Raw genomic sequence first — 11,366 nt, forward strand, 5'->3', positions numbered from 1 at the left:
TGTGACTGTCATGTTTTAATGTATATGCACGCCGCAAATTTTATCGAAAATTACTTGCACATTAATTGTTTTTAATATAAGTTAGTGTTGTAGTCCAGGCGAAATGGAGACGCTTCTGGAGCAACAGCGCCGCTACCATGAAGAAAGGGAGCGTCTTGTAAAACTGATGGTCGACGAGCATGCCACAAAAAAGCCCGGAGAAAAGGAACGCATTCACTCGGAGCACCGGCTGAAGTATTTGATGGAACTGCACCACAACGCGACGCTCCAGCTCCGTGAATTATACGAAGACAAAGACAACGAGCGCAAAGCTGAGATTGCTGCGTTATCCGGGCCAAACGAGTTCAATGAATTCTATGCACGCCTTAAGCAAATCAAGCAATTCTACAAAACCCATCCAGGCGAGGTGAGCGTGCCGTTATCGGTGGAGTTCGAGGAAATGATTAAGGTCTATAGCAATCCTGATGACATGGGCGCACTGGTGGAATTCACTGATGAGGAGGGTGGTGGTCGTTACTTGGATTTGAACGAGTGCTATGAGTTGTATTTGAACTTGCGAGGAGTTGAGAAGTTGGACTACATAACATACCTCATGTCCTTCGACCATGTCTTTGATATACCACGAGACCGCAAGAATCGGGAATATCGCAAGTATATTGAGACATTGAATGAGTATCTGCATAACTTTATAATGCGCATTCAGCCGTTGTTGGATCTGGAGGGTGAGCTGGTAAAAGTGGAGCTCGAATTCCAGCGTCAGTGGCTGCAGGGTGCATTCCCTGGCTGGGCTTTGAAGGAGACGGAATCAGCATTGGCCAACACAGGCGCACATTTGGATTTGTCTGCGTTCTCCAGTTGGGAGGAGTTGGCCTCGCTAGGATTGGATCGTCTGAAGAGTGCTTTGGTCGCCCTGGGGTTGAAATGTGGTGGCACTTTGGAAGAGCGTGCCCAACGCTTGTTTTCTACCAAGGGTAAGAGCACATTGGATCCTGCACTAATGGCCAAAAAACCAAGTGCTAAAAGCGCCAATGCCCAAACACGAGAAAATGAGCGTAACAAAGAGATTGCACAGTTGGAAGCACTTCTCTATAAATATGCTGAGTTATTGTCAGAGCAGCGTGCAGCAACTAAAGAGAACGTTCAAAGAAAACAGGCTCGCACAGGTGGCGAACGCGATGACAGCGATGTTGAGGCGAGTGAGTCGGATAATGATGATGATCCTGATGCTGATGACGTTCCATACAATCCGAAGAATTTGCCACTCGGCTGGGATGGCAAACCTATTCCCTATTGGCTGTACAAGCTGCATGGTCTCAACATTAGCTACAATTGTGAGATTTGCGGTAATTTCACCTACAAGGGACCCAAGACGTTTCAACGCCATTTCGCCGAGTGGCGTCATGCGCACGGCATGCGCTGCTTGGGCATACCGAACACTGCGCATTTTGCAAATGTAACGCAAATCGAGGACGCCATCACGTTGTGGGAAAAACTGAAGTCTCAAAAGCAGAGCGAGCGCTGGATTGCTGATCAGGAGGAAGAGTTCGAAGACTCATTAGGCAATGTGGTTAATCGCAAAACATTCGAGGATCTAAAACGGCAGGGATTACTCTAGAAAGAATAATATATATTTATATGTATGTAGTTGCTGGTATAATCATTTATATTGCTTAACGTAAGACTTAAGAACAACCTCAAGTAAAGATATGCGCTTGCATCTTCAAACCCACTTTATCTACTGCTGTCAAAGGTAATAAATTATATTGTCGTGGGCCCCTTGTCTGCACGTTGCTGGCTGCAGTGGCTTGTAGCCAAGGAAATTCCTGATGTTGAGCATTATTGTTGAGCTGTATGAATGCAGATTGTGTAGTATGCAGATGCACTTTGAATTTTGCATCCTCCGTTAACTTTGGCAATGGCTTTAGCCGTTCAGACAATTTGTATAAAGCGGCGCGCAGCTGTTGTTCGTATAGAAGCAAATACTGATCGTCCTGGCCATTGGGTAAGGACTCAAGTTCACAGCGATAACTCTCCATGTGCTCCATATCATCGCGATAGATAATGACCTCTAAGCATTGTAATTCCTGTCGACGCAGAAGCTCCTGTGCTGCGTTCAGAATATTTGTCAGGTAGTTATTAAGTGGCGGGTAAATAGAAACGAAGACCGGTGTATTGAAAACTCTTCGCTTTTTAAAGATTTGTGGGGGGTAAACACCGCGAACATACAGTAAATGATTTACAAGGACTTCTATCGCCTCCAGCAGTATGTCCGCACAACCTTGAAATTATTTATTTGTAATTAATAATTAAAAACTCAAATTTCACCATTTACTTTCGGGCAACATTTTTTTGTTGCCAAAATGCAGCCAGTGTTGAAAAATGTCAGATAATTGTTCACAGCTGTTGCACTGCAGTTTTTTATAAACACACACAAACATTGATTAATATGTGTATATGTACATATGTACATACATATAAGAGAATACAAAATATTCGTACATATTTTGCAGTTCATCTGCCCTACTTAGAAAATATTAGATTGTGTTTAAAATATATTCATATAATAGAGTTAAAAACGACTACAACTGTAATGCCTCCAGGTACATACTACTTATGGTGCTTACAAATGTAATATGAGATGTGCTCCAATTTCCTATTATTTACATTATCGGCTGAATTAAATTACAAATGTATACATATATAATACATAATAATCGCTTTGTTTATCAATTTGTATTGTTATTGGATTGTTATAAGCAGGGTGGGCTTTGTTTCGCTTTGCTTAACGCGAACAGCAGACATATGTACATACATAATATGCAGGCGTCTGCGTTCATTATTGCCAGAGCCAGAGCAGTTGAGTTCAAGCTGCAAAGATAACAAAAGGCGAGATACAATCAGAACCTACAATACGTACCTATACTCCATGCATGCATACATATACACATATATGGTTTAGAAGTTGAAAGTCGAATTCAGTAAGCGATGAACAGCGCTTGAATCGTGAGCACAGAGCAACAGGTGGCTTACGACCAAAAAATAAAATGGCTCTGGATACATGTCCAGAACTGCGGCAGCTTATGCCGTTGGATCAGCAGGAGTTAATAGAGGTTTGTACAAATAATTAAAGAGATGCTTTATTAATTTGTATATCTCTGTCTGCAGTCCTTTCTCAAGAGCCCAAACGGTCGCAATGAACGCTTGCAAGCCCTGCTCCTCCAATCGCCTTATCCGATCCTGCAAATATTAAATTTGTTTTATAATCGGGCTAAATTTAATATTGGGCGCGTCATTAGCGCTGCGCTCCATGAAATGCTCGACAATGACGCATTATATGAGTCGCCACAATTTATCAACATGCTTGCCAATTTTCCTCAACAAATAATGGAGGCGTTAACTCTGCAACAAAAGCTTCTGGATCGCTTACAAAGGGATTGCGGTGCTAGGGAGGAATTGCTGCTGGCCTTGCTGGCCCGTCAGGATGAACAGCTTTTAAACCAGCTCCTGCGTAAATCCCGCCAAGCATTATGGATGCAGTGCAACGATGGACTGCCCAATCACCAACTAGTCCTACAATTGGCGTTGACCGAGCGGGAACATTTTGTGCCGCGCTTGTGCAAACAGTTGAAGGATTTTCATTGCATACAAGATTATGGGTTGCGCAATAACCTGTTGATATTGAAGCTGGCGGATGAATTTGCACTTGGAGGACAGACTGTCGACCAATTGGGCTACATAGAGAAGGCACTGGCTGCCTTTAATTTGTCCGCAGTGCCTCCAGAGCTGCAGGAGATACATCACTTTTTTTACGCAGACTTTCAACGCTTGTCCCTGTTGCTGGCATTTCTGCGACAGCACGAACAGGTGAACAAAACCTTAAGGGTTGAGGCTTTGTTACGTGCTCCAGGCGTATTGACGTTAATCCATGACCAGGGCATTATCTGTGAGACTAAGCAGCTGATGCAACTTATCGAAGACACATATAAGTGGCAGCAAAAGACGCCTGCATTAAAATGTGTGCGTACACAAGAGCTGGAAACATTAAGCTACTATACGGCCCTCTGTCATACATACGACGTGATAATGGAGGAGCAAGAATCGACCAGAGAAACGCTGCTGCAGTTGTCTACACAGCTGCGTCAGCTCCGATCTCTTGGGGTTCTATGCGCCATTATGGAAGACATTTTACATTTGGTCTTTCTGCGATGGGAACAGCTGGAGGCAAGACATATGAAAAACAGCAATGCTGGCAATGGCGACGATGACGACGACGACGATGATGAGCAATATGTAGACGATGAGGCGACGCCACCAGCAGCAACAGCTGCTAATCATAGTAAGCATCGCTATGGCTTCATTTGTCGCGCACCCTCCATACATGCACTTTTCACATACCTCAAGAGTTTTGTGACCAAGAAGCGTCACACAGAGGAGTACAAATGTGCCACGGAGGAAACGCAGTTTCGCTTTCAACGCATTTCGGGCGCCATTAATGAGGCACTCTGGAAGTATAGCGTACTGCAAAAGATTGAAAAATCGCTGACCAAGTCAATGAATCAGGGCGTAGAAGGTGCTGGCTCCTACTTGGGACCGGAGCAGCTGTTGCAGTTAATTCAGCTGCACAATAAGACACGCGAGAAAGCTTCCAGCGACGATGAGAGTGGAGAGCGTCTCAACTTTGCCTCCAGTTTGACTCGGCGCAAGTCAAAGAAGCAAAGACGTGCCTCAACTTTTAGTGGAGCAACAGCATCCACGGAACTAGCTGGCGGTAGCGGACTGACATTGGAGCAGCATCGTGCCCGTGCCAATAAAATGCGTACGGATTTGAGTGATGGTCTGGGAAAGTATAGAAAGTTAACACCGCCATTCACGGAGCGCTCAATAATACCCAAAATGCTGTGCACGCCTGAGCAGTTGGCCATCATAGCTCTGGCTTTAAAGAACTTTAGCGATGTCAAGTATATTATAGAGGTGAGTGATGATCCCTTCAATGCAATGTAGTTGCTTAATAATTTCTGTTCTTGCAGACATTTCACCTGGAGCACAGCCATCTGAAGCGTGATTTGCAATTCATGGAGCAGCAACAACTAATCAAAGAGAAACTCTCCAACATTTATGCCAACTATATGGCTCTGGAAGACCAGCGCGTAGGCAGCAACACCACTACCGTAGAGCAAATAAAATCTGTTGCCGCCAAGGGTTTCGAGCTCTCCAAAATTATCAGCGTTGTGGAGAATTTTGCGCAAGAGCAGCGACTACATCAAAGCGTAGAAGTGAAGCAGTTGCTTCAACGACACGCAGGCAACTCACAGTACGCGTTTCTGCGCCAATACGAGGAACGAAACTTAAATGCTCTCATCATAGCCGATTTAATTGTGAACTTGCGATTCAATCGTGAGATAACCTCTAATCTCCTGCTGGTAATAAGAAGGCAACAGCAAATACACCAATCCAGCGAGCAGCCTGAAGATGTCAGTACTGAACCACAACCATTGCGTGGGCAGAAAACTCAGTTACCCATGGAAATCGGGGCGATGACGTTGCTGGAGAATCTGTGTGAATGCATGAGAGTCTTGGAACGTGATGGTCGACAAGCAGCTTTAAGTGATTTGTTAAGCAGGCACTGCTATACTTTAAAGCCACAGCAGTTGGCGTTGGAGCTGCAACGAGAGGCGGCCTTCAATGCTGTCTATTACAAAAAAGATGCGGACTATGCCCATTGTCAGGATTTGCGCGCCCACATCCTTCATTTTCAGCAGCTAAAATCGAGGCACAATTATTATGCCCGCTTCTGCAACTATGTACACCAATTAGCGCGCCTTCTCCAGCTACGAGACGCTAATTTGGAGTACCACACTACCCAATTGCTCAAACATGATCCCTACATTGTGATCGGTGAACTAATCTACGACTGTGATATGACACCCCTAGAAATTGAGAGCAACGTGGCTGCTTTAAATTTGAGTCTTGTTCATGTCATTGCATTAAACATTTGCCCCCAACTTATGCCTGGTGTGGCTGCAGGCCAGATGGTTGCCCAACGTTCTGTGTCACCACAAAAGAAGGAGTCCATTCACAACTATCTGTCGCAGCACAATCAATTATTGGCCCATCTCCTGGAGACAGTTCAGCTGGGACACATTTCAGTCGTACCACCAGAGTCCGGCCTGAACTTTGCCTATTTACATGAATTGATTGAACTAAATGAAATAGACACCCTGGCTAAAGTGTACAATGGAAACAGGGTGGTGTCTGCTTTGCATTCCTATAAATTGGACAGTACCGCTTTGGAGCATTTGGTGGAGTCCCCCCTTTTGCAGTTGCAAATTCAATTGCTTGGCATCAGCGGTACAACAGGTGAGTGTTATACGATAATAATATTGTACGTGGAAGTGGAATATATTTAGGCTTATAACCGTTTTCGAAATCGATTAGATGTGTGAAATCAAATTTGGTAAATTGTTTTAATTTAGATAAACGAATTTGTTTTTGAAAATTGCTTGCTCTAGTATGTAACAGGGAGATGGAAGCTTAGTATAGTTACATATGTATATATGTATGTAGATATACATACATGTCTGTCTGGATGAACGCCTGGGTTTCGGAGACGGTTGAGTCCACATTCACCAAACTTGCTATGTAGACTCTCCTAATATCCAGACAAGACGAGTTTATTTTATTTTTTTTATTAATGTTGAAAATGGGGCCGTTAGCTTCTCTGAAAATCAAAGGAACTCTTGCAAAAGATAACTTTTAATGACCCTGAGCCAAGGTTTCTGTTGTTTCAACTCGAAAATATCCTTCTAAATACTTGTCTTTGCAGAATCTTTTAAGGTGCGAGAGGAGCGCATCGATGGCTTGATAGGGAAACTAATTGAAATGGATGGAAGAAACATAACGCTAGTCACACACATGAGCGACATTGTACTGAGGGCGCGACTATTGCAAGAGCACTTCACGAAAATTCCGACTACAAATTTGGCAAAGGAGCTGATCGAGCGTACTTTGCAGCATCGACAGGCATCACAATCTATACCCAACTCTCTGAGGAAGCAATTGGAGCACACGTTGTCCGATATAACGATCTATGCACGCGTTTCTACGGTGCTGGAATTTGAGACTTGGCCCCAGGCTTACGATTTTGGACGCAAGACACCGAATGTGATATTCGAGCAGCTGCTGCAAAGACAGCTTTTTGAACTGTGCCACCAATGGTGTCAGGTGGTTCAACTAACCACCGCTTATGCGGCGCAGCAGCGCACTTTTCTGCTTACTCTATTGGATTCTCTGCTCGAGGTGCTCGATGATGTGGATGAGCATTTATTGCGTATAATAGAGCTGTTTCCGGCTACAGCGCTTGTTAATTTTTTGGACACGCATAAGGATAAGCTGCGTTCCCTTGAACTAATGGAATGGGTGATAAATTTCCTGGTGGCGAATGCGCGTAATGCGCGTGTTTATAGGAACTATAGGGTTTCCTTGATGGTGTGTCGTCAATTGGGCGCTACTGAGCGCCAACACTTTTGGCACCTGCTGCGTTATCCTTTGCTCATTATCGAGCAACTCCTTCTGAATGCCAAATTTGAACTATTGGCCAAGGTGATGCCAGCGGCTAGAACGGCGCTGCAGAAGATTCCCGCAGGCGAGCTGTGTCCTTACTGTTTTGACAAACGTGGACATAACTATGATGTGCAAGCAACCGATGATAAAAGCGGAGGTGTTGGAAGAACTGGAACTCCAATTGGTAAAGCAGGCGTTTCACAGAAGGTGCGCTTCCAGCTGGGTCACACCAAATCGGAGACCTTTATTCTACTGAACTTCAATTTGTACCAGCAAGATCACATCGTTGGCAATGATTGCTTCGATCTACTGCTGCGCATCTATGCCAGCAAGGCCTTGGACTATCACATTGCCGACGTGCATTCGGAGCAAAGTTCCATCAGCACCGACCTACAGAACTCATTGGACTCGCTCTGTGGAGCCTTTCAAATACCAAAACAAGCGCCCAGCCGAGAGCATTGGGTGAGGGATGAGGAGGCCTCCCATTGCATGTGTTGTAAGCGCGCAGCCTTCACAATGCTGATGCGACGTCACCATTGCCGGCGCTGTGGACGCGTCGTCTGTTATGCCTGCTCCACGCAGCGCATGAAGATAACCGAGCTTTACGGTGAGCTGGAGGTGCGAGTGTGCAATGAATGCATGGAGCGTTGTGCTTCCGAGCTGCAGCCGCCAGTTTCAAATGAAGAAGTTCCTGCCCTGGGAACGAGCTTTCCCTTGCGTCGCAGCGCCGTGAACGCATATAAATGGAGACTGAGTGGCATCATCACCCACGACAAGTTGCTACGTGAAGAATTTTGCTATGAGCATGCACCCAGTGTGGCTCTGAGCTTGTCCATACTCAACCATCATCAGAGTCAATTGCAATGCGTCGAATTCTTGTTATTCCATTGCCGCAAGCTGGAGAAGCTCATTGTGCCCAATCCGGAAGTGGACTATGACCTGGTGGCGAAAATGATGAATGTGCTAGCGTTGGCCGCAAAGGTAGACAATACTATTTATGTGATTCTATGTGATTCCATAGTATATAATATTTTTATTTCTTTTGCAGGTTCGTGGTGCACCTGGAGATCTGGACAACATACGTGAGCACTCGGAAATTGTGATGGCTGTGGTACAGCAAGGCTGTGAATCCCTCATTCCTCCTGGACCTCTCAGCGATCAGAATCTGCGAAAGCTGGCCGATGCTCTTGTGGAGGCGGAACATTGGTCCCTCGCTCTGGAAGTTCATTTAAAATTTGGATTCGCCACAACAGGTGTAATGGCAGCACATGGCATGGCTTGTTTGCGAGCCGGATGCTATGATGCAGGTAATTCGTTCGCTAGAGCTGTGTCTGTTTTTTTTTTTTAATTTGTATTCCCCTTCTATTACAGCACGGGAGAAGTTTGCTCACTGTATGACACGAGTCTCCAACGAGCAGTTAAACAGTGACATATGCAAGCATATATTTTCCAATAATGTGGGGAATGATCTGAAATCAACAGATGCCGAGCCACCCCCAATTAAACGGCCGCAACGTGGACCCGCCCTGCTGCAGGAGGTCCTGAAACTCATTGCGTCGATACCGTTGCCTCATATCCAGCAACAGCCGGAAACTCTAAAACGTGCCTCGTTGGTGCGTAACTCAAATACTTCGCTTGCTTCGCTCTTTTCCCGTCGCAAGGAACCCCATGTGCCCCGAACGCCACTACACGAACCGGCGCTCAATGTGATGAATGCTTTGGCCAGCTTGAAGCAGATCGCCAAAGGAAATTATGGCGAACATAATGGAATCTGTGATGAGGCAAATCGTCGGCAATCGCGCAGATTTGAAGAATCCTTACACTATGTGCTGACCTATGGCTCCCATGCGGACATTTTGCAATTACTTATGCAGCAAAACGAGCTGCGGGCGGCTTTGAAATACTTGCAACATGAGAAACTGGAAACGGATCACTTTATACAGCAGATTTTTCAACCCAGCCTTGCCATCGGTCAACTGCCCGTACTGATTGAAGAAATGCAACAACTGGACGATGTGAAGCTCAGTTCGTGGCGTCTGCCTTTGCTGCAAACCTGTAGGCATTTGGAGCAGCAGCAGCAATTGAATTCGTTATATCAATTGCAACTATTGCTGAAAGATCCCATTCGCGCCAGCATGACTTGCGTGAAGTTCTATGCCCTCAATTGTGACAGCTTCCAAAAGTTGCACGCTAATGCCGAGCATTTAAGGTCAGCGCACATGCATTTGCAGAGTGAATTGGACGCCAGCCAGTGGGACGTACTGCAGCGGGAGCAACAGCCGGCTAGAAGAACGAGCACGGTGAGCGTGGGTTCAACGACAGGGGCGTGTTTTGCCATGCAGATGGACGCACGTGCTCTTAATAGCCATATTAATACCATACGGCTTCAAATGGAGGTGGCTAAGTTCCTCGCCAAATGCGAAAAGGAATCCCCCCCATCTAACGATGCACTTATTACCCAGCAGATCCTGAAGCAGGCAAGTAATCGTTTAATTCACAAGGAAATACTTTATCGACATACATATGTATGTATATACATTTATTTTACAGATCCGGTTGGACTCACATCGAGCCTCACTTCCGACTCTTTTTGAAGGACCTGCTGACAAAATTCAGCTCTGCATTCTAGTACTTCTGTGCGGTAAGAATATAGATGTGGGCTTCGGTCTGGCTTACAGGTAGGTTGTTTTTGAAGGCACTATAAGAGTTGCTAATCTAATATTCTTTCCTCAGCATTATACAAGACTACAAGCTGGCGCCCATGAAAGTTTTTGGAGCCACGGCAAAGTATTTGGCACGCAATAAACGTCTAGCGGAGGTGGATAGACTGCTAAATTGCATTGCCAGCAACAATGGCGGAAGCAGTAGCTCCGATACTGATGAACTGCTCTCGATTGCAATCAATGCCGCTGTGCAATGCCACGAGCCAGAGACTAAGCAGCTATTGGATAGCTTGGCCAAGCGTATTAGCAACGTGGAGTTGCGTATTTCATCTCACATTTTCATTGGCCAATTGAAGTCGGCCTATTTACTGGCCAATAAATACGACCGCTTGGCAGATATACGCAAGATTTTACGCCAAGCTGAGCTTACAAATCAGATACACATCAAGAAACTATGTGAAAAGAAACTGAATATTCATTCAAAGCCAATGGCACCAACGCCACTGTGATAATTTATTTTCGATTTGGCAACAATATATTCAACTGTATTTGTTATATCAATTTTTTAGCTTAATATTTATTTTAATCCTTTAAGCTGTAAAAGACAGCAAGTATTTCGTGTTCTATGGTAAAAAGTTCTCAAATTGTACCAAATTATATTTAAAATGTGTATTTCCAGTTTATTATACATATGTACCCAAGTTTATTAAACAGTTTTACAAACCAATCTCAGTGATTTTGTTTATGTTCATTTTAATTTGGTTTTATTTGAGTAAACAATGAAAGTTTCTAATATGAAATAGCGGTTATTTGTCTGCTCTTTCATCTTAGTCAAAACAGAATGAAAAGCTAAATGGATACATTTTATTGGAGAAAATAGCAGTTTTAGATATCATATATTACTAACTCTTTAAAGCTCTACACTGATGTTCTCTTGGTTGCGAAAGAATGACTGCAATTTACAAAATATTTGATATCATTTTGTCCGAATGATAAACAACACAACATTTCAGATACCAATAGGAATATTAACATTTAGAACTTCACTTTCACAAGATTTTGACATGTTGCGAAAGTTATCGTTTTATTTATATTTATTGTTTGTTATTATAGCCTGCACCTACAGGGTATTTATTTTAATAA

General features: G+C 44.3%; 3 protein-coding genes across 3 annotated transcripts; 2 read left to right on the forward strand and 1 right to left on the reverse strand.

Annotated features, from left to right (window-relative positions):
* Positions 1 to 18: 18 nt before the first annotated feature.
* Positions 19 to 1,734, forward strand: LOC115625041 (splicing factor 3A subunit 3). The gene has a single exon (XM_030519889.1). It carries the CDS (start codon positions 104 to 106, stop codon positions 1,613 to 1,615), a length of 1,512 nt encoding a protein of 503 aa, XP_030375749.1. The 5' UTR covers positions 19 to 103; the 3' UTR covers positions 1,616 to 1,734.
* On the reverse strand, positions 1,607 to 2,372 carry LOC115625043 (mitotic spindle assembly checkpoint protein MAD2B). The gene is made up of 2 exons (XM_030519892.1): positions 2,333 to 2,372; positions 1,607 to 2,278 (listed from the first exon to the last, which is right to left on the reverse strand). Exons 1-2 carry the CDS (start codon positions 2,343 to 2,345, stop codon positions 1,695 to 1,697), a joined length of 597 nt encoding a protein of 198 aa, XP_030375752.1. The 5' UTR covers positions 2,346 to 2,372; the 3' UTR covers positions 1,607 to 1,694.
* A 213-nt stretch (positions 2,373 to 2,585) lies between these two features.
* On the forward strand, positions 2,586 to 10,949 carry LOC115625233 (zinc finger FYVE domain-containing protein 26 homolog). Its single transcript, XM_030520218.1, has 9 exons — positions 2,586 to 2,600; positions 2,761 to 3,110; positions 3,166 to 4,971; positions 5,028 to 6,357; positions 6,824 to 8,541; positions 8,609 to 8,867; positions 8,932 to 10,037; positions 10,111 to 10,238; positions 10,294 to 10,949. Exons 2-9 carry the CDS (start codon positions 3,045 to 3,047, stop codon positions 10,730 to 10,732), a joined length of 6,852 nt encoding a protein of 2,283 aa, XP_030376078.1. The 5' UTR covers positions 2,586 to 2,600; positions 2,761 to 3,044; the 3' UTR covers positions 10,733 to 10,949.
* Positions 10,950 to 11,366: the final 417 nt, after the last annotated feature.

This window comes from Scaptodrosophila lebanonensis, unplaced genomic scaffold (assembly GCF_003285725.1).
Source record: "Scaptodrosophila lebanonensis strain 11010-0011.00,11010-0021.00 unplaced genomic scaffold, SlebRS2 tig00000072-arrow-pilon, whole genome shotgun sequence".
NCBI classification, from domain to species: Eukaryota; Metazoa; Arthropoda; class Insecta; order Diptera; family Drosophilidae; genus Scaptodrosophila; species Scaptodrosophila lebanonensis.